The 23,148-nt window shown below is 35.2% G+C and overlaps 3 protein-coding genes across 5 annotated transcripts; all 3 read right to left on the reverse strand.

Moving 5' to 3' along the window:
• Positions 1–2,983: 2,983 nt before the first annotated feature.
• On the reverse strand, positions 2,984–3,442 carry LOC109174257 (pre-mRNA-splicing factor CWC21-like). The gene has a single exon (XM_019323499.1). It carries the CDS (start codon positions 3,440–3,442, stop codon positions 2,984–2,986), a length of 459 nt encoding a protein of 152 aa, XP_019179044.1.
• Positions 3,443–4,705: 1,263 nt separating this feature from the next.
• LOC109174284 (pentatricopeptide repeat-containing protein At4g21065-like) lies at positions 4,706–13,792 on the reverse strand. The gene is made up of 2 exons (XM_019323529.1): positions 13,781–13,792; positions 4,706–6,840 (listed from the first exon to the last, which is right to left on the reverse strand). Exon 2 carries the CDS (start codon positions 6,642–6,644, stop codon positions 4,851–4,853), a length of 1,794 nt encoding a protein of 597 aa, XP_019179074.1. The 5' UTR covers positions 6,645–6,840; positions 13,781–13,792; the 3' UTR covers positions 4,706–4,850.
• Positions 7,695–11,836, reverse strand: LOC109174285 (delta(7)-sterol-C5(6)-desaturase-like). 3 transcript variants are annotated; one of them, XM_019323532.1, is made up of 5 exons: positions 11,610–11,836; positions 9,607–10,021; positions 9,409–9,460; positions 9,155–9,273; positions 7,695–8,220 (listed from the first exon to the last, which is right to left on the reverse strand). In XM_019323532.1, the coding sequence occupies exons 2-5, from the start codon at positions 9,824–9,826 to the stop codon at positions 7,928–7,930; spliced, it is 684 nt and encodes a 227-aa protein (XP_019179077.1). In that variant the 5' UTR covers positions 9,827–10,021; positions 11,610–11,836; the 3' UTR covers positions 7,695–7,927. The 3 variants fall into 3 exon arrangements, with proteins under 3 accessions (XP_019179077.1, XP_019179075.1, XP_019179076.1); XM_019323530.1 differs by having other exon boundaries at positions 9,155–9,460; XM_019323531.1 differs by having other exon boundaries at positions 9,155–9,460; positions 9,607–9,830; positions 11,610–11,825.
• Positions 13,793–23,148: the final 9,356 nt, after the last annotated feature.

Raw genomic sequence — 23,148 nt, forward strand, 5'->3', positions numbered from 1 at the left:
ATATTGACTACCTTAGACTAAAAAGTTAAGAATTTCAAGGCTTAAGGTGCGCTAATTTGAATTTTAACTGCTTTAGACTAAAAAGTTAAGAATTTCAACTGCAAAGCCTTAAGTGCGTAAATTTAAACCTTAAGGTGTGTGGATTTAGTCTTTAAGGTGCGTGGTTTTAAAGTTTAAGGTGCGGCACTAATTTGAATATTGACTGCCTTAGACCAAAAAGTAAAGAATTTCAACTGCCAAAGCATTAAGTTTGCAAATTTAAACCTTAATGTGCATCGACTTAGTGTTTATGGTGCGTGATTTGAAAGCTTAAGGTGCGCTAATTTGAATATTGACTTCCTTATACTAAAAAGTTAAGAATTTCAAGGCTTAAGTGCGCTAATTTGAATTTCAACTGCTTTAGACTAAAAAGTTAAGAATTTCAACTGCAAAGCCTTAAGTGCGTAAATTTAAACCTTAAGGTGCGTGATTTTAAAGTTTAAGGTGCGCTAATTTGAATATTGACTGCCTTAGACCAAAAAGTAAAGAATTTAAACTGTCAAAGCCTTAAGTGCGTAAATGTAAACTTTAAGGTGCGTGGATTTAGTGTTTAAGGTGTGTGGTTTTAAGACTTAAGGTGCGCTAGTTATTCTTTAAGAATTTCAATTGCAAAGCCTTAAGTGCGTGAATTTAAACCTTAAGGTGCGTAGATTTACTATTTCAGGTTCATGAATTTACTCTTTAAGGTGATGCCCCTAGAATCTGTTAATGAATGTTTATAAGGAATCAAAGTGATGCACCTTAACGGTTAAATTGATGCAGCTTAAGTTGAAAAACTATGCACCTTAACCCTTAAATCAATGCCCCTAGAGTCTAAAACTTGTTATTCATAATCCTTAATATTTGAATGTAATTTAAAAACATCATAAAACATATTGCATACAGGTTAAATGATTTAAATATATGAGCACAATTACAATTTATGTGTAACAATGATCGAAATTGAATGTAAAAAACATACCTTGATTGAATTCTTCCATCGGAGACAATCGCCGCAATTTTGCCTAATGTTTATGTATGGAGAAAGAAGAAAAGAGAGCGCTGAAAAGTTAACAATGGAGATTAGGAAAGAGATATGCGAAGAGGATACTATCGAAGGTGGTTAGGAGAGTTGGTTATGGATATTACTAAAGGATTAAAAAATTCCCTAATTACCATTAAACATTAAAAAAGACGCTGATATTTGGGCCATTTGGTAAACCCTTATCAATGGTTTAGATATAACCCTATTTTTCACAAGAGAAACACTTTGCATGGGAACAACCCCTATATAAGTGAAAAGGTCCCCTTAGGTGGAAAATAGGGTTTAATCACATACATTGATTCAATCCAGATCAAGGCCAGGGTTAGAATGAAGCAATTAAAAAAAAAAAAAAAAAAAAAAAACAACAACAAAAACAAAACAAAAAAACAAAACAAAAAAAAAAAAAAAAAACAAAACAAAACAAAAAAAACACGGTGACATTATAGTATTTTTGTGTAAGTTATTCTTTTTTTTTATTTTATATACTTTCGGAGCATTTTTTTTCCTTCTTGCAGAGCATAATGTTGTGCCTTCCAGAGCAAACTGATGTGCGTTTAGAGCACATTAATTTTCTTCCAGTGCATAGTATTGACCTTCCAGAGCACATTGTTGAGCCTTCCAAAGCATATTGTTGTGCATTCCAGAGCACATTGTTATGCCTTCGAAGTGTATATTATTTTACCTTAGAGTACACATTATTGATAAGTGGAATCTTGTTTGCTCATTTATTATTTATGGTCGTTTATGATTTGTGTTGAAGATCCTATATTAAATTTAGTCTTTTCAATAATTGTTTCACATCTTTGTGCCTTCCAGTGCACATTGTTGTGCCTTCTTGAGCATATTGTTGTGCCTCCAGAGCACATTGTTGAAGATCGTAGGTGGCAATTTTTTTTTTTTTAAAGCATTTGATCTAAGACTTAGATAGTTAGATTTATCCGTATAAAAGTTCCTGTGCGGTTAAATCTGAGCCATTGATCTTGCCTAAATCAATGTCAAGAATTAACTGTGATTCAAAAAATGCACGGTTGCAATTTGGTCTTTTTGCATCTAGGTCAAATTTAAGGTGCGTGGTTTTCCTTCTTAAGGTGCGTAGTTTTTGTATTGTGTAGCAGTGTAGCTTTAGGTGCGTCAAGTGTTGAAAACTTAAGTGCGTCGATCTAAAGTTTTAGGTGCGTGGTTTTCCTTTTTAAGGTGCGTGGTTTTCTTTCTTATGGTTCGTGGTTTGTGTGCTTAAAGTGCGTCAGTTGTTGAAACTTGAGGTGCGTCGGCGTAAAGCTTTAGGTACGTTGTTTTCCTTCTTAAGGTGTGTGATTTGTATACTTAAGATGCGTCAATTGTTGAAACTTAATGTGCGTCATGTAGGTTGTGTATTTAAGGTGCACCATATTAATGCTTACTTGCTTAGTCTTTTTGTGTTAACCACACAATCACACGGAAAGTTATATTTGCACCTGATCCACTCCCGTGTATATATATATATATATAATATATATATATATATATATATATATATATATATATATATATATATATATAACCACACAATTGTTATTTCAAAAGGTTGTGATAGTTAAGTGTAACAATATTAAATAACAATATGTGTGTGAATATTCATTTATGTAAAACAGAAAAAATAGAACTCCAAGAATCCTTTCAGAATTGGGTCCTGGACAGAGGCCAACCTGCCCTTACCTAAAAATGGCCTGCTTCTATGTCAGTATCAATTTCTTCATACATCTTCCAAAAATCTTTATAAATTATGTCACATCAATAATATATTGCTCTCTTCATTTGTGAACACGAGTATCAATACAAGCTATCATGAGTAGCAATTGAAAGTTGTACATCATTTTATATGCTGATTTATAGTTTCATTATTTTTTCCAGTGGGGAATTGTAAGTTCTCTCTGCTGTACATCATTCGAGAGTAGCATGAGGCTGTTTCTTTTGATTCTCATTTTCAGCTCCTATCCCAAGTGCTGCTTTCAATTTCTCCATCTGTTTTTCCTTCAAGGCAGCAATTTGGTGGGTTTGTGTTTCAGATGATGAAGCAAAAGGAAACGCGGCGGCAGCCTCTAAGGTTTTCCGAGTCTCTTCTAACTTCTCAGCGATCTCCACATCGGTGTATCCCTGCTCGGAGAGCTTCTCCTCGAGGACGAGCAGCTTGAGCTGGATCTGGCGTTTACGCTCGTGCTCCAGAATCTCCTTGTTAGGCTTCCGCGTCATGCCGGCGCTTCCCTCATCCGCCCCAAAACCCCTCGCGCCGCCATCGATTACCACCTTGTTGCTCTTCGACCTCACCAAAATTTTGTTTGTCTGCACATAACCGTTCGTCCCGGAGCCCCGGGCCGTCGGTAAACCGATTCCGTTATACATCTATGCCGCCACTCGCCCGGAAATTATGTCTCTCAGATCAAAGTTGGATACTATATTGGTATGAGATTTAGAATTTATAGGGTTTTTAAAAGTCTAATACTATTCAAAAAAGAGTTAATTCTATGAAATATCATTCCAGAATCTATGAACTAAAATTTTAGAATCTAATCTATGAACTAAAAATTCCAAAATGAATGAACTAAAATTCAAGAATCTATGAACTAAAATTTCAGAATCGATGAACTACAATTCCAGAATCGATGAACTAAAATTCCATAATCTATGAACTAAAATTCCAGAATGAATGAACAACATAATGTTGTTGCTGGGAATCGAACATGAATTTTTTTTTTAAGGGGAGACGCGCGTTTTTAATAAAACGACGTCGTTTTTGCATCCGTATGCACCATACATGGTGCATACGGATGCACAGCATAACTACTCAGTGATATGCATTCATGGGCAAATAGTACAATAGCAATCGTTATACCGTGCACTAGGGCGCACATAGCAATGTGCGCCCCGTGCCTCCCAAAATAACGTCGTTTTGTATTCTGTTATAAAATTATGTGTTTTCATATATAAAATTCTGTACCTTCAAAATATGGGATTTTTATCTTTTAAAAGAAGATTATGTGTTTTCAGATATAAAATTATGTGTTTTCTATTATATAATTCTGTACATTCTGAGAATTTTCAGTTATAAAATTCTGTGTTTTCAAGTATATAAAATTCTGTGTTTTCAAGTATATAAAATTATGTGTTTTCTATTATATAATTCTGTACATTCGAAACATGAGATTTTCAGTTATAAAAATTATGTGTTTTCAGGTATAAAATTTTGTATTTTTTATTTTACAATTCTGTACAATCGAAACATGAATTTTTTTTAAGGGATTAACAGCAAACACGCGAAAAGTATCAAAACCACGTCGTTTTAGGGCAATGCTCACAATGCACTCTGCGCCCTGGTGTACGGTATAATTTGCCGTACAATAAAAGGAAGCATAATATAAAAGATCAATTACTAGGATTGAGATTATCTTATTTTCAGCAACTAAGATCTTTAAGGATCCATTCTATTTCTAACATAATATTGTTATTTCCTATTTTAGCTCTTTTGTAAACCTTAAGTAGCACCATGCTTTGCAGTAAGAGGTAAGTTGGAATTTGAATAAAATCAAAAGGAAATTTCTTCCTTCAACTCTCTCTTATAGGCCCATAACGAGGAGTATAACTCGTGATCATGTCACATGAATACTTAACCAGGTAAAGAAGACTGCAAATTAGTGTTTAAAAAATTTTCTTTCATCTGTGAAGAATGCAAAACCACCAAAGTTTAAGCACCAGAAAGCAAAACAAAGTTACTATATATATTCTAAAGAATATTGCATTTTACAAACTTGTATTACCAGAAGTCTTTGCAGGAACATATGCCATCTTTGAAATGGTGGAAACGGTTCCTATCCCTTACCAAAATTTCGCGTTTATAAACCTTAGAGATGAACTTAGTTGCAGAATGACAATCCTCACAAACGCGCAAGTTCTTCACAATGTGTATACAAGTATGAGGCGGTGTCTTCATAAGTGCAAAAGCGATTGCCAGTTTTTCGCTATGCCTATTCAAAGTGTCCTCCTTATCTTCTTCATCGATATCAAGTAACACTTCCGATGTTGTGGCTACATATCCAGCCTTCTTGATCTGTTTTGCCATTTCATCCATCATCTCGTATATCTCTTTGTACTGACCATGACTTTTATCTCCTGCCACGAATTCGTAAATTTCATTATCGAGCTCAACCATAGTGCTTCCTGGAGTCTTTCTCATTCCCTTCTTCACCATGACCTCCCGGACCATGGTTTTCTTCTCCCAGTTCAACATTTTCGCGTAAATATTGGAAAGAAGTACGTAATTTGAGTCGTGCATTGGCTCATCTTTTATTAACTCTTTGGTTATCTTTTCTCCGAGTTTTAGCTCTCCATGAGCACGACAAGCAGTGACTAGGGTTCGCCAAATGACAGCGTTTGGCTCAATGGGCATTCTGTGGACAAATCTCAGTGCTTCTTTAACAAGTCCACCCCTGCAGAAGAGATCAACCATGCATCCATAGTGCTCGATTTTGGGTACAATTCCGAATTCCTTTGTCATCGAAGTAAAATACCTCCTACCTTCTTCGACTAAACCTGAATGGCTACAAGCAGTGAGTAATCCAATGAAGGCAACTTCATCGGGCAATTCTCCAGCTCTTCTCATTTTCTCAAACAGCGAAACTGCCTCCAAGCCCCGGCCATGCATCGCTAAACCATCGATAACACAAGTCCAGGAAACGATGTTCTTCTCTTCCATATCGAAAAACAAACTCAGTGCCTTATCAACATCCCCACACTTTGCAAACATGTCAACGAGAGCGTTGCAAAGCTCCAAACTTTTCTGAACTTTTTTCCTCTCGATATACCCCTCGAGCCACTTACCAAGCTCAAGAGCTCCCAGCTCCCTGCAGGCAGATAAGACAGAGACCATTGTGATCTCATCAGGCCTCACCCCTGCCATCTGCATCTTCCTAAATAACCCAACAGCCTCTGTGGACATACCCCACCGTGCATACCCACCGATCATCACACTCCACCCAACCGAGTCCCACTTAGGCATTTCATCGAACACCTTCCTCCCATACTCAACCCCGCCGCTACAGCAACAGTACATGTGAACCAGAGTGTTCAAAACATTCCTATCATCACCGAACCCCAACTTCACCACTAATCCATGCACCGTTTCGCCTAGCCTCAAGTCTCCAATCCCAGCACACGCCTTGAGAACAAAAGGGTAGGTAAACTTATTAGGCAAAACACCAAGATTGCACATTTTCTGGTAGTGAAACACCGCATTGCGCTTAGAATCACGGGTTTGAGCGAAACCTCTGATCACAGTGTTGAAAAGGAAAGAGTCAAAGGCACGAGGCTCCGTGGCTGGGCCGAAAATGAAGGCTGAAGCGTAGTTTATGGCGCCGAGCTCAGAGGAAACTGAAGCGAACTTGGTGAGGACGAGAGGGTTGGATTCGAGGCCTAACTTGAGAATCTGGGTTTGTACTTGGGAGAGTTTGGGGAGAGAATTGCAGAGTTGAAGGAGTGCTAAGCAGCTCTGTTCCGCTGCCCTGCTCTTGCTAGTAGTAGCTCTGAGTGGTGTTGCCGCTGAGGAAAGCATGGAGGGAAATTACGAACTGAGATTTACAGAATTACATGGCAATTTAAGAAATTTGCTTTTGTATTAGCTGCAATCTTGGCATGAACTCATCACAGATTTTAATGGAAATTTCTTAAAAGTAGTGAAGTACATTACTGGGATTCAATAAGGTCTGAGATTCTAAAAAGGCTAAATCTCTGATTCAAAAATTTTCCTCCTTCTAATTCCTGATTTCGTAATTCAATTGCACCAGCTTTATGATCTCAAAGTCCGTAAGAAACTTTTTTTTTTTTTTTTTAAGAAAATTTTGTTGTGAAGTTGTTACCAACTCATTTATCACAGCATTTTATGACGAGAACAAAAGGAAAGAAGTGTTATCATTCCAAATGGAAGGTCACAAGTTAGAATCTCATCCAAATAAAAAATGTGACATAATAATATTGAACACAATCCTAATATGTCTTTTTAGTTTTTACATTCAACTAATTCGAACAATTAATTTTACTAAACATTTTAATTTCAACTGCTAAGTTTTAGCTAACTTTTCAGCTAGACATACCGAACAAAACCAATATATACACTAAAGGTCCGTTTGGAAACTCAAAAAATGACTTCTGAAAAATGTTTTATGAGTACTCAGAAAATGACTTCTGAAAAATATTTTATGAGTTTACAGTGTTTGGATGCAATAGGAAAATCCAGTCAATGGAAACTGTTTTCCGTTAACGGGGGAAAATGAAACCATTTTGGCGGAAAATGACTTCCACTAAAATTTGGAGAAGTCATTTTCCGCCAAAATGTTTAAACATACAATTCTACTTATTTTTTCAAAAAATAAACTAAACACACCAAATTTTTCAAAATGTAACCAAACACTGGAAAGGAAAATATTTTCTGAGAAATAACTCATTTTCCAAAAAACATTTTCCAGAAATCGTGTTCCTGCTTTCCAAACGGTCTAAGCTTTGTAACTTTAAAATAAGTAGCTTTAAAATAAGTTAAGAACATTGACTTAATTAATCTATTCAAATATATACATTTACCACTTTAAGTAGCATTTAGCACCAAGAATAACAACAGCAACAACATCAATAACAATTTTATTAAAAAAAACTGCTAATAACAGAACAGAGCATGAACAACTTAGCTATAACAACACTGACAGTTCATGATAAAGGTCAAATTTTTGTTAATGGCAAAAAGAGTTACAAAAAAAAAAATTGTTCTAGCGCAGCAACAAATATAAATCAATCATATAGAACACAGATGGGAGAATAAACCAGCCATAATCGCAGCCGTGCAGACTACATCTTCTTGAGCTCGTCTTCCTTGGGATCACGAAGGGTTCCGAACATCCAGTCCATCCATATTGTGTAGTGACCATAATTATGACGATAAGTGGTATGATGTATGGTGTGAAAGGCAGCCCCCATGACGGGCCATATTTTACCGTCTATGCAGTCGTGAATATTTGCAGTCCATACGGCTTCCATGAACAATAGGGCTATATGTGTCCTGAAGTGTATTGGTACCAGGAAAAGAGCGATTACGTGTGGCACTGCTTGCAGTATCCCATCCAACGGGTGGAATGCCAAACCTAGAACGACAAGTAGCAAGAGAAATCACTGCATTAACACGCGTTTCAAATTAAATGGGTGTTGGAGATGCAAGAAGTTGTACAAATTCAAATAACAAAACTGAAGGTTTTTTTTGGAGAAAAAGGAGGGGTACACCCGAAGAGGATAACAAAACTGAAGTTAAGAGACTATCTAAACTAAATTTCATTCATTTGCAAAATTATTAGGGATTCAGAGAACTCAACACCACCCAAGCAAATTCTTGGAATATATGTCAAAAACACCATTTCTAGTGACAGGAATTCCATTAAAGCCAAAACGAGTTAATACCCAATTTAGTCATCAACTATAGTGGTTTTTCTCGATTTAGTCCTAAACATCTTTTTGTGCTTAATTAGGTCCTGGATTTTGATGGTTTTACCTAATTGAGCCTTCGACTGTTAGAATCAAGGATTAAATCGAGAAAAGCCTGTTGGTTGAGGACTAAATTGGGTAAAATCACTATAATCGGGGACTAAATTGGGTATTAATGGAGGGGGTCCTGGACTTTAATGGTTTTACCTAATTGAGCCTTCGACTGTTAGAATCAAGGATTAAATCGAGAAAAGCCTCTATAGTTGAGGACTAAATTGGGTAAAATCACTATAAACGGGGACTAAATTGGGTATTAAAGGAGGGGAAATTACCAAGCTATCTTAACAGAGGACTCAATTAGGTTAAACCATCAAAGTCCAGGACCCAATTAAGCACAAAAAAATGTTTAGGACTAAATCGAGAAAAACCATTATAGTCGAGGACTAAATTGGGTATTAACTCAAACCAAAACATATATATTTAAAAAATAATAATAATAATAATAAAACGATATGAGCAAAGCACACATGGGAGTAACTACTAACTAGGTATTGTCAACAAATAAATAAAGAATTTAAATGAGTGGATGGTGGAACATACCGGCAAAGGGAGAAAGTGTATTTTGCTTGTTGTAGATATGGTGTGTAGCGTGAAGATACTTGTAAAGTGGTTTTATGTCATGCAACTCTCGGTGCATCCAATAGATTCCAAACTCCACAATAACAAGATAAGCAATTAGATAGACAACATAGAGAAGCCATCCTACATCACTTACACTTGAAACACATCTAGTCCATCCACTTTCAATCATGTGTTCGGACACACTGGGGAGAGCAGAGTACCACGGCATAGCCTTCATCGCGACTCCTATTTGCAAGAGCATAGCTTTATTTGAAGGGATCGCATCTACAACAAGCATGTCAAGTGCAATGAGAAACAAGCAAGTATTCATAGTTCATTGAAATTAAATAAATCAACAATGTATATATACATACACAATTATCTATGGAATTTAAACCCTTGAGATTATCAAATGGAGGAAAAGAAAATACCTTTAGGGACATAATGGCCACGTTTCAAGTAGTAGATGTAGAAGCACCAAAGAAAACCAGACACGAAATAGAGTAAGGTTCCGCCAATGTAGTTGCGGAGCCAACTTTGGAAGAAGTGGGGCAGAGGACCCCACAGTTTTTCCGGCAACAAGGCTCCCAGCACCAAGTGGTTGTACCACGATGTCTCCTCCACAAACAGTTTCAAGTATTCCACATCCATCGGACTGCGGTGAAGATAGGACAGGGTTTTATGAGATTCTGGCAACCGTATACAAAAGAGAACAAGTGGCAGAAGACCCTTTCAGTGGCTACGAGAAATGATCGTGTAACAATGAGGTTGTTTAGAATATTGTACTTGAGCCAGAACTAGCAGTGATGTACTGTGATTTTCTGATTGGTTTCACAGCCTGGACCACTGGCACACCAATGGCAGATGTAGAAAATAGTTAAAATACAAAACGGTTCAAATAAAAAAACAAATTAAAACTAAAACAAACAATAATAATTTGTGAAGTATTAAATTGGAAACAACATTAATCAATTAAACTAGCAACAGACATTCATCAATTAATCTGGTGTAGAGTTAGGGATGATAGAACTACATTTGTTCATATGATTGAGTGAAATAATTTAGCTCAAGGATCACTTTCATTAGTTTTAGCAGAAGAATAAAAGGAATTGGGAACTATCAGCAGAAATCTTAAAGAACATATTTTTCACTTAAAACAGCATAAGATTTTCCTTAAAGAACAGCTTAAGGAATTAAGGTACAGAGAGCTTAAAGAACAGAATTTTCAATTTACCCTAAATAAAGAACCAAAACTAGAATACTGGTAATTGAACTAAATTAACCAAAATTAAATAATAAAAAAAAAAAACAAAACAAAAAAAAAACAAAAACAAAAACAAAAAAAAACAAAAACAAAAACAAAAACAAAAACAAAATGTGCAAATTGCAACCCACTGATTTCTAGAGTTTGAAGCTGAGGACAAAGGGTAAAACCTTACCATCCACCAGAAATCTTGAACATTTAAATATTAATAATTTTCCTATTCTATTTCGTTCTTGGTTTTTGATTTTTTTTTGGGTGAATCCAGAAACACATTTTATCTAACATTCTTTGATGTGATTTATCAATGAATGAATCAAAACTATATAGATATATATATATATATATATATATATATATATATATATATATATATATATATATATATATCAACATCAGATTTATAAATTTTTTTTTTTAAAACAAAAAAAAAAAAAAAAAAAAAAAAAGGCACAATACACTACACTGTATTCCATTAAATATTCTTATGAGAACCCAAAATTCTGCTTCATTGCCCCAATAACTTCCCAAGTTCCAAACATCCATATATTTAAAACTCAAATGCATAATAATTAAAAGGAAAAAAGCAAGCATACAATTTGCATTTGTATGACTGAACAACAGTTGCATGTGTAAAAAGAAAAAAAAAAAAAAAGGCACTTTAATTGTATATCTGTGAATACATAAATCTTTGGGAAATGCAAATGGAGATGAAGAAGCAGACCCAGTTCGCGAAATCTATACACATAACACTGATTTCTAGAGTATGACGCTTTAATGTGGACAAAGGGCAAAAACTTTACCATCCACCACAAATATTGAACAGTCAGAAGAAATAATAAATAATACGGAGTACTCCGTAATAATTAGTGTAATCCAGAAAAAATAAGAGTAGGTCAAAGCCACAAAAAATCCAGCAAAAAAAAAAAAACTGCAGCTGCGAAAAATCAAGAAAAATCAACAAAACGAATTTAATCCAACTACTCATTGTATCAAAACGAGAGAGCACGTTCAAAAATTAAGAAAAAAATCTGAAAACAAAATATCAGCACCCATTCGATGATTCGAAAATAGATAAATCCAGAGAAAACAAAATATATACATATCAAATTATCAATGCACCTTCGACGATTCGAAAATATTTAAAAAAAAAAAAATCTAGCCAAAACTCACCTGCATCCGCCTCAGATTTGCGATGCAGCGAAGGTTTTCCAGCCACCACGAAGGCGCCGGCGGTCTGCCGTCTGGAGGTCTCCGACTCCCGGCTGAATGTCGTGAAGCCGCGAAAACTAAGGCTATCGGTGTCGCCGGTAACCTCTTGGAGTCCCGGTTTCAGTCGAACCGTCGAAGGTAGATAGTAGATTCCAAAGTGGCAAGGACTACAGGACTAGGTACAGTGTAAACCAAAAAAAAAAAAAAACTAAATTGATTTTAATTTATTATTACTCCGTACTATTATGTTGAATTAAATTGTCCTTTAATAGAAAAGGGAAAATGGCACTTTTTCCCCCTGAGTTATATACTTATAGCATTTTTTCCCCCTGAATTATTTATGTAAGCACATTAGCCCCCTCAATTATTTTAAAAGTGGTGGTTTTTCCCCCTAATATATTTTATTGACATTTCTACCCTTAAAGTAAACATTTTATTTATTTTTCCTTTTCAATAAATTATTGCGTATACATAGGGATGACCACGGTTCGATTCGAATTGAACCAGACACTATAGCAATCGAATTAAAAGTTTCTGGTTATGATTCAGATCCAGAACCCAATATTTTAATTTCAATTCATTAAAATTATGAATCGAAAAAACTGGATTCTGAACCGTGAACCGGCGGTTCTAGATCCGGTTAGCAATTTTAAACCGTCTTTATTTTTAAAATTTTAATTTTTTATTTTAAAATAGTCTAAATTCAACAATAAATGTATTTTATTTTTTTCAGTTTGGACCATGAACCGGCCGTCCCGGTTCACGATTTTAATAAAATCTAAATATCGTGTTTCGATTCTAAATTGTAATTAGAATATTTCGATTTGATTTCTATAGTGTCTGTTTGGTTTGAACCAACTTGTGGTCATAATTTGTTAGAGAAAAAAATAGTTGAAATATTTATTTTAAGGGTAAATATGTCCATTTAACATTTCAGGGGGAAAAACAGTCACTTGAATAATTTAGGGGGGAAAAGTGCTATATGTATATAACTTAGGGGGAAAAAGTGCCACGGGGTAACTTCCCAAAATGAGAGGTCATGAGTTTTATTGGATTTAAAAATGATTTTTATCATATTAGAGGCCATAGCCAATGACATTATGATATAGTGACACGGGGTGACTTCCCAAAATGAGAGGTCATGAGTTTGAGCTCCCGTGGAGGCGATATTGACTCTTTATGTTTTGGTGGGTTGAAAACAAGACAAATCAAAGAGAGAGAAAGGGAACCCAACAGGGTAACTCAAGTGGCAAATAAGCTCTCTTTGTGGGGGAGAATTCCGGGATAACCCGGGTTCAATTTCCACAAGTGATGACTCCTTTGGGCTAGCTTCAGTGCCTCTCGGAGCGAACCGGGTGAACCTAGACTGTTAAATGGACAGAGAAGACGTGGGCTAGCTTCAGTGCCTCTCGGAGCGAACCGGGTGAACCTAGACTGTTAAATGGACAGAGAAGACGCGGACCATTTTATGGTTTACATCAAAAAAGAGAGAGAAAGGGGAGTTCATTGCAAAAAAATAATAATAATAATAATAAAATAAAAAATAAAAAAAACCTGGGCAGTCAAGTTACATAAAAAAGACCGGCAAGAAAGTCTAAAGAAAAAAACTAAAACTACTATTCTAGTTGGCTCACCCTGTTGGTCCAGGGGGAGCTTTACAGGAGCAGCAGTAGTCTGATTCTAGCAGCGTCTCAACAGCAGACGTTATGCCATGGAACCGTGTTCACCATTCATGGTGAACACGGTTCTAACGGTGTTAATACACCGTTATCTTTTTTTTTTTTTTTTTTTTAAATTAATTGCGTGACTTTTCTTCTTTATTTTCACATTTTGCGGTTTCACTTTAATTTGAGGTGAACAAAGATTTCGGACATTCATAAATTATGAATTCATGCCTGCACATTCATTCACTTTGGAACCACGCCTACACATTCCCGTCCGAAATCACGGACATTCATAAATTATGAATCCATGGCTGCACATTCACTTTGGAACCATGCCTACACATTCACTTTGGAACCATGAGATTATGAATTTTCTGTTATGAGATTATGAATTTTCAGTTATGAGATTATGAATTTTCTGTTATGCAATTATGAATTTTCTGTTATGAGATTATAAATTTTCATTACATTCATAATTTCGGACATTCATAAATTATGAATTCATGCCTGCACATTCACTTTGGAACCATGCCTACATATTCCCGTCCGAAATCACGAACATTCATAAATTATGAATCCATGCCTGCACATTCACTTTGGAACCATCCTACACATTCACTTTGGAACCATGAGATTATGAATTTTCTGTTATAAGATTATGAATTTTCTGTTATGAGATTATGAATTTTCAGTTGTGAGATTATGAATTTTCTGTTATGCGATTATGAATTTTCTGTTATGAGATTATGAACTTTCATAAAATTCATAATCTCATAACAGAAAATTCATAATTTGATCAAACGCGCGCCGTTAACTCCACATCCGCGAAAATTTTTTTTTTTTGGCCTAAAAACGACGTCGTTTTGCCTTGTGTTCACCATTCTCGGTGAACACGATTCCGTGGCATAATTTGCGTCTCAACAGTTACTCGGTAAGCTCAACTACGTATTCGCCATTCAGGTCCAATAACGCCGGTCCATGGTCCAACGGAACCTGCTGACCGCCTACCTGTCCGATCGCCTGATAGTCTAGGTTAGGGATGGCAATTTCAATCCGCCCTGCGGATATCCACACGAATCCACCCCCGCATGGATTGGTTTTTTTTAGGTGATGGTGGGTGGTGGGTCGGGATGGATCTTAAAAAAAGTAAAGCCACGGTGGGTAGGGTTGGATTCGGGTTCTATGTACAAAACCCGTCTAGAACCCCACCCGACCCACCATGTGTGTGTGTTTATATATATAATAGTAAAATAAGTACTAGTATGTACTTATTCATAAAAGTTTATATAGCTTCGTGTATCTTTTTACTATCTTTTATATCTAAACTACTATGTTTATTTTTTAAAATTAACAATTTAGTTATTATGTTTAAATATTTCAATTATTTTATATTTTAGTATCACTAATAAATTTTATTATTTTATTATGTGTAAGTAATTTAAATATTATTTTTTGAAAAAAATGATAAGATGATAAGGGGTGGGTACCTGTAGTGGACACCCGCACCCGGTGGTTTGGGGGTGGATTATGAAAATGTCCACCCGATGTGGGTTGGAGGTGGGGGTAGGTGGAGAAATTATAAGGTGGGTCGGGTGATGGATGTAGCCCTCCCTGACCCACACCCGACCCATTGTCATCCCTAGTCTAGGTCGAACGCCCCTTGGTCATGTGCGATGGTAGCTGGGTCCACATTATAGTCCGCCAAGGCAGCCGGGAGTCCATACCAGTGCGGACTGAAGTCGTTGTACCTCCTCATCATGACAGCGTAGATCTCCTTCTGAATATCCACCATCCCAAGCTGGTAATCTTCCGTGCCCGCATAATGCTGAAGTCGACCAAATTCTTTCGTTTGGTTATAGAGAATTACAATACCGCGAAAATGAAATTCCCTCATTTTAATGGAATTAGAATCTCATGTCGCCCTTGGTATTTCAATTCCATGGACCTTAGGAAGAAAAAGAAATAACTTTGACAGAAAATTACCTCTATCCCTTTTTAACATAAAATTGATGTTTGATATCTCTCTTTCAATTTTATAATGTGTCTTATTCTACTCTCAACACAAAACGTCAATCAGTATGCCAACCTCAATGAAATATGTTTTCTCCAAACTCCCTTCTCTATTTTAATGCTTTCGTTATGCAATTCTGTGGTTTTTTTACATCGTGTTACATAAATTTTCAAAAGTAAAATTTGAATTTGGTCATTTAAGAATAATAATAACAACAACAACAATAATAATAAGCATGATCATTTTAGACTTTATTCTACTTATTCCCTTTTAATTTTCATGTATATTAAACATTGAAACTGAAATTCCCAGTAATTCTATTTCTACAAACCAAATACTGAAATTAAAATTACCACTTTACTCCCACATTATTCATCTTATCTCTCATGAATTTACAATTCATTTCCCATCTAATTCCCTCCCTTCAACCAAACGCCCTGTAAAATTGTAATGTAAATTGTCTAAATTAAATTAAATATGTAAATATAATATTAAATCATTAAAAACAATAAATAAATCAATACTAAGGTTGCATTTGGTTAGAGACTTTTGTACCTTACTATCAGATTTGATACCCATTATCATATTTGTTGATCTACTTTAAACAATCATTTAGTAATCATAAAACATATTACCTTAAAAAAAAAAAAAAAAAAAAAAAAAAAAAAAAACTCATTACCTATTCTCTTTAAACAACATAATAAAAAATGAGGGAAAAAATAAATACATAAAAAAATGTGATTCTTTATGCATTCAATATTAAACTTATATATATATATATATATATATATATATATATATATATATATATATATATATATATATATATATATATATATATATAGGGAAGGGATCAGGTGCATTTGAGGCTTCCCATGCGGTTGTGCGGGTGGACACACGTTAAGTATTAATCTGATGCACTTTAAAGTACACAACACACGCACATTAAGCACACAAACCTCACGCATGTTAAGCACAATCCTCACACAAGTACAAGTCTCACGCATGTTAAGCACAAGCCTCACACATGTTAATCACAAAAGCACACGCACCTTAAGTTTTAAAAACAACTCACATTAAGTACAGACTCACGCAACTTAAGGACACGACACACGCACATTAAGCACAAAACTCACGCACATTAAACATAAAACTAATGCACTTTAAAGTTTCAACAACAACTCACATTAAGTACACACTCACGCATATTAAGTACAAGACTTACGCACATTAAGTACAAAACTCACGCACATTAAGCATAAGACTCACACACATTAAGTACAAAACTCGCGCACATTAATCATCGCACAACCGCGCGGGAAGCATTCATACGCACGAGAACTTTAACCTATATATATATATATATATATATATATATATATATATATATATATATATATATATATATATATATATATATATATATATATATATATTTATTTATTTATTTATTTGGTTTAATTTATTAATTAATTATTTATTTCGATTTCACTTTATATTTATTATTACTAATAAACAAATATACTTCTCAAACTTATAACATTATTACTAAGTATTTGAATTCTACTTCCAATGTTTGAACCAAACACTATGGCTAAATATAGCTAGCTAGATCTCCGGGGTCTCTCAATCTACTGATTTTTTAATTTTTTTATTTTAATTTTATGTACATTATACCGTTTGTTCGATCGTATGATTTTTTTTTTTTTTTTTTTGAATGTTACTGGCCCTATTACATTGTAGTATCTGTTCATATACTTTCTCAACCTACTGAAACACAAAGAACCAATAACGCCTCCACTGAGGCTTGAACTCGCAACCTTCCAAATGGAAGTCCAACCCGGATACCATTAGACCACATAGTCCTGATTCGATCGTATGATTTAATTTATTTACATATTATTTTTATTATTACTTATTCTTTTATCATATTGAAAACCAAATAACAAACGATTAATTACAATTACCTAAGAATCGTAATCCAAATTGCCTATATATAATTAATTATTAGTTATAAATATTAACACGTTTAAATTATGTAAAAATCCTAATATAATTATCTATGCTAAGTTAATCAATTTAAGTCAGGAGGTTTTTTTTTTTTTTTTTTTTTTAGTACGACTTTGTTATAATGCAGTATATGTTCATAACTACTTTCTCAACCTAGTGAAGCACAAAAAGTCAATATCGCATCCACTGAAGCTTAAACCCGCAATCTCTAATGTGGGAGATCAACTTGATGCCACTATACCACAAGGTCCTTTGGCAATCAGGAGGTTAATGTCACGTTGCACCTGTAACACATTTTACTTGTACCAAATTTCGAGTTAGTTATGAAATTGCCACCACATCGTTTTTTTTTTTTTTTTTTTTTAAATTACATCTGATTCGTTGAATCTGGACACATGGATGACTGTGAGTGGTTCTGATTACTCTCATGGATAACCGTTCTCACTTGAGTGTACCCCTATATATATATATATATATATATATATATATATATATATATATATATATATATATATATATATATATATATATATATATATATATATATATATATATATATAGGGATGCACTCGGTGCGAATAAGTGCCCAGGAGGGAATATGCGAACGAATTCGCGCGCGACACGTGTCCAGATCTAATAGATTAAAAAAAACGCGGTGGCATTTTCGTAAATAATTGAACATCGAAGTGCAAGTAAAATCACTTACAAGTGCACCTACTTTCACCTATAAATGCATGTAATTTTGCCTTGTTAGCATTCACTTCCTGCAAACATTCATGCACCTGGGTGCACCTACTTATAACTATATGTGCAACTACTTATAACTATAGGTGCACCTGCTTTCACCTATAAGTGCATGTAATTTTGTCTTGTTAACATTCATTGATCTGAGCTCAGCGGGTAGTAATACCTCTTAAAAGCACCGGCAAACATTCATGCACCTAGGTGCAACTAATTATAACTATACGTGCAACTACTTAGAACTATAGGTGCAACTACTTATAACTATAGGTGCAACTACTTATAACTATAGGTGCACTTAGTATTGATGCTTAATGTAAATTTTTACTTGCACCTATAATACATTTTACATGCACTTGTAATATATTTTACTTGCACTTCGATGTTCAATTATTTACGAAAATGCCACCGCGTTTAAAAAAAAATAAAAAAATTAGTGTTTTTCTCATCCATTAGATCTGGACACGTGGACGGACAAAATCCATTCATATTTCGCGCTGGGCGAAGCATTCACATGTGAGTGCAATTATATATATATATATATATATATATATATATATATATATATATATATATACACACACACACACACACATTTAAAAATGATTGCAGTTTCACTTCATTTAAAAAATTATTTTCTTTCATCAATAAATTTTTTTCCACACTTATTCTCTTCTTCTATCAATATATAAATTTTTGAGTACATCAATATATAAATTAATTTCAAATATTAAAAAATAAAAATAAGAATTCAGGAACAGTCGACTAATGGACCACAATGACAGTCTGTTTATAATAGAATATGGATGCCAGTCTCATATGAATATATGATGATCTGTTTGAAGAAGGCCAGGGTGTGCTAAAGATGTACAACAGAATATAATAATGCTACTATATAATTTGCTATTGAACTGTGGACCTTCACAGATTCCATTTTGTTTACATTTGTGTTGAATTCTTTAATGTGCAGTTTCACTACACTAATTGATCTGTGGATATTTTCCTTTGATTATTTATTTATATATTTATAACATGTGGTTGGTCAATCTACAAAAAAAACAATTCAAATTTCATAAAGTTATTTTACAAAATTTGGAATAAAATAATTTAGATTTTGCAAATATTTGGAAAAATTGTAATACCTAAAAGTTTGAAATAAATAGTTCATATTAAGAAGATTTTAAAATTACGACAAATAAGTGAATAACATTAATTAAAATTTAAAAATCAGAATACATCGAAATCATTAAAGTCACTGAAATTTAAAACTCGAATAATAATAATAATACATAAATAGCACAAATATTTTTATACATTTAATCATTTATTTCTTCTCCACCAAAGACGTTCTGTGTAAAAAACAAAAAAAAAACTTTTAAGTAAAATGAATATTCTTGTAACACTACACGTCTATACCAAAATTGTCATTTAGCGACGGTATTTTGTTGTTTAGCGACAGTTGGTAACCGCCACTAAATTGTTTAGAGACGATTCTCTAATCGTGGTGAAATAGTGTCTCGTGAAGAATTTAGCGGCAGTTTTCAACAACCGCGAACTTATTTAGTGGCGGTTTTGTAACCGCTACTAATTATATATTTTGTTGTTCCTTTAAATTTTAGTGGCGGTTATTAAGCGTCGCTAAATATTTTTATTTATTTATTTTAAAAATTTTAGTGGCGGTTATTAAGTGTCGCTAAATATCTGTCTTTATTTATTTTTAAAAAGTCTAGTGACGGTTATTAAGTGTCGCTAAATATTTGTCTTTATTTATTTTTAATAAAAATTCTAGTGACGGTTATTAAGTGTCGCTAAATATTTGTTTTTATTTATTTTTTAAAATATTAAAAGCGGTTATTAAGTGTCGCTAAATAATTGTTTGTTTTCATAATTAAGTGTTGCTAAATATTTTATAATTACAGTATTTGGATAAGAAACTATACACAAATTCATAATTAGAACCACACTTTCTAATCATTCAAAGCTATTAGGGAAAGAAACAAGTCTTTCACAAATCCAAAAAAGAGGGGAGTATCACCACTATTCTGCTTATTACGGAGATTTTCAAAGGCTATCGGTGGGTGGTAGATGGCGAGGCTGGAGGGTGGCTTTCGGTGGTCCTGGCGGCGGTGGACGGAAGAAATTGCGACGGACAGAAGAAGAAGAAATTGCGGGGTTGGTTAGATTCGAGTTGACCGCGTCCGGGGCCCGAGCCCCGGGTCTTCCGCTTGACCGGCCGATCGCTACTCGGCCGAGCCCATTTAGCACGACCCCGGGACCCAAACAGGCCGAGGCCCATGGGCTTGCTCCGTTTCCCGGATCGGTTTGCTCCGCTCATAATATATCCATGCATCAATAAGAATTGATTATTCTACCTGCCTTTGAAGAATTCATAGCAGCCGGTAGTAGGAGCTTTTGAGTACAAGGCACGGTAAAATCTATTGCTAACAATTTGATACAACTCACTCGTATGTAGTCGATCTGCTTCCATTTATGGTCTTTTCCTAATTATTCCACATTATTCAAGTTAAGTTAAGATGATTTTTCCTTCATTGTTTTATGTTTTTTTTTTTTTCCTTTTTTCATGCAGTTATGTGATTAGCACCGGCACACAAGATAAGAGTGGAGCTAAAAGGGTAATATGGTGTAGCCCGATGTAATTTTTGGTTTTGCTAAGCGATCTGCGAATCACGCTCGCGCTGTGCCGATTGCATCTTCTCCAAATGCTTGGCCTATAAACCCAACACTCATCATTCTCTGGCACCATTTCTCTTTACACTCATTCATTTCTCCCACATTTGTCAATGTCTTTGCTGCTTCTCCTTCCATCATATATAGTGTAGGGATGGAATCCATGAAGGCCGCTGTGGACCGCCAGTGGCCACCGGAGATTCCGCTCGGGGAGGTGCACAAGAAGCTGATTAAAGGGCTGAGCGGCTGCGAAATGGCGCGGTTCAAGTTCAGAAAGGGCTGCATAACTTTCTACATCTACGCCGTGAGGAGAGCCGGAAACTTGGGATTCTCTCGCGCCGACGATCTGAGAATGGTTTTACAGTCGACTGTGGAGCTCAAAGATTTCTTGGATCACACGACGATGTTGGCGGTGCCGAACCAGAGAAGCATCCACTGCGCCCCGTCGCCATGGCTCACTAACCATATCTTCTTCTTACTCAATATTTTCCTTCTCACTAGCCCGTCGGCATCTTTCTCTTCCATGGAACCACACTCCGGCAACCACGCTCGCGTTGTGTCGATTGCATCTTCTCCAAATGCTTGGCCTACAAACCCAACACTCATCATTCTCTGGCACCATGTCTCTTTACACTCATTCATTTCTCCCACATTTTTCAATGTCTTTGCTGCTTCTCCTTCCATCCACAAGTACTCCACCCTCCTGGTAAATCGGAAGTGAATAAACAAATGAAATGACAAAATTGACCCTGGTAAATCGGAGGTCTAACCGGAGTGTTGCCGAAAAACGGACGGAGGGACTAAAATGACTAAAAAGAATTATTTTCGGGGACTAAATTGATGATTAAGGAATTAGAGGACTACATTCACAATTTGGCAATAATTGAGGGACCAAATCGTTGATTAACTCTTTTATTTCCTATTTTACACTTTCTCTCTTTCTCTATGTCTTTGAATCTCTTTCAACGCTTCCGGAGGACACCGATCATCTACCGCAACCAAACCGAGGCCTACACCACCCCCCTTCGTTTACAAAGACTTGTAAATGCCGAAAACTCGCCTATTGTCCAACAAATCCCAACAATTACGGGGAGTTCTGATCAACCAACTGAGCAATGGGAGAAGGTCGCGACCCATCCTTGACTCCATCTACGGCCTTCGAATGTCCATGTAGTGACTGAATCGCCGGAGAAGCCATCATCGACGGAGACTAGGTGGGTCGCGTCGCGAACCTTCGTATGAGCTTGCCGATCATCAAATTGGGGCCGTCGATCATGCTGCTAAGGTCGCGGGAGACAGGGCCGGCCTGGGCATGTTTGCCCAGGAACCCCAATTTTTGGGGGCCCCATAATATATCTTATGTATATATACTATCACATGCACCATTTTTTTTCGAAAGTTAATTACCGAAATGATCCCTTGACTATAGCAAAATTACCAATTTGGTCTCGAGTTAACGGGTGTCTAACGGAAAAATAAACGGAGGACCAAATTGGTTTACATTTTCAAAGTCAAGGGATTTAATTGGGTACGAAAAATTGTCGATGACCAAATTGGTAATTTTGCAATAGTCGAGGGACCCTTTCAGTAATAAGCTCTCTCTCTCTCTCTATATATATATATATATATATATATATATATATATATATATATATATATATATATTTATTGATCTTGACATCACTAATGGCAGGGGTTTGAGGGCATTATTTTTTAATTTTCTTATTAGTTGTATGGGAAAGGGTAGTCCTGTAATTAGTCTGTGCAATTAAAAGTGGTAATATATTACTTTTTGGAATTTTGCATGATTTTAGAGAGTGTTTATGCATTTACTGTAAAGTTGTTCTAGTTGCGAACTATGCATCCTTCTTAAAGTGCGTGGTTTTTGTGCTTAAGGTGTCTGCTTTTTGTGTTGTGTTCTTAACGTGCGTTAGTTGTTGAAAATTAAGTGAATCGGTCTAAATCTTTAGGTGTGTTGTTTTCTTTCTTAAGGTACATAGTTGTTTTCTTTTTTAAGGTGCGGGGCTTGTGTGCTTAAGATGCGTCAGTTTTTGAAATTTAAGATTTTAAGGTGAGTCGCCTTAAAGTTTTAGGTCAGGTGCGTTCTTTTCCTTATTAAGGTGCATTATATTATTTTCATACTTAAGATGCGTTGGTCTAAACCTTTAGATGCGTGTGGTTTCCTTCTTAAGGTGCGTTGTTTTTTTTTTTTTCTTAAAGTACGTCATTTTTCACAGTTTGCTTCTTTAATTGCGGACCCATTTTTTTTTAAAATTTTTTTATTTTTTGTAATCCCAAAAAAAACACAATCATTTTCCAATCATGTTTCAGGCTTTCAGCAATTAGAATAGAGATCAAGGGAAGTAGAAATTTAGGTTTTATTGCC

The sequence above is a fragment of the Ipomoea nil genome, unplaced genomic scaffold (assembly GCF_001879475.1).
Source record: "Ipomoea nil cultivar Tokyo-kokei standard unplaced genomic scaffold, Asagao_1.1 scaffold0579, whole genome shotgun sequence".
Classification (NCBI taxonomy): Eukaryota; Viridiplantae; Streptophyta; class Magnoliopsida; order Solanales; family Convolvulaceae; genus Ipomoea; species Ipomoea nil.

Bases quoted from the DNA above. Each gene is read 5' to 3' on its own strand.
- LOC109174257 (XM_019323499.1), bottom strand. From the start codon at position 3,442: ATGTATAACGGAATCGGTTTACCGACGGCCCGGGGCTCCGGGACGAAC.
- LOC109174285 (XM_019323530.1), bottom strand. From the start codon at position 9,826: ATGGATGTGGAATACTTGAAACTGTTTGTGGAGGAGACATCGTGGTAC. The intron at 9,461-9,606 runs GTATTTTCTTTT...TGCTTGTTGTAG, and splicing joins TGGCCATTATGTCCCTAAAG to ATGCGATCCCTTCAAATAAA. The intron at 8,221-9,154 runs GTATGTTCCACC...TTGTCGTTCTAG, and splicing joins TACACTTTCTCCCTTTGCCG to GTTTGGCATTCCACCCGTTG.
- LOC109174284 (XM_019323529.1), bottom strand. From the start codon at position 6,644: ATGCTTTCCTCAGCGGCAACACCACTCAGAGCTACTACTAGCAAGAGC.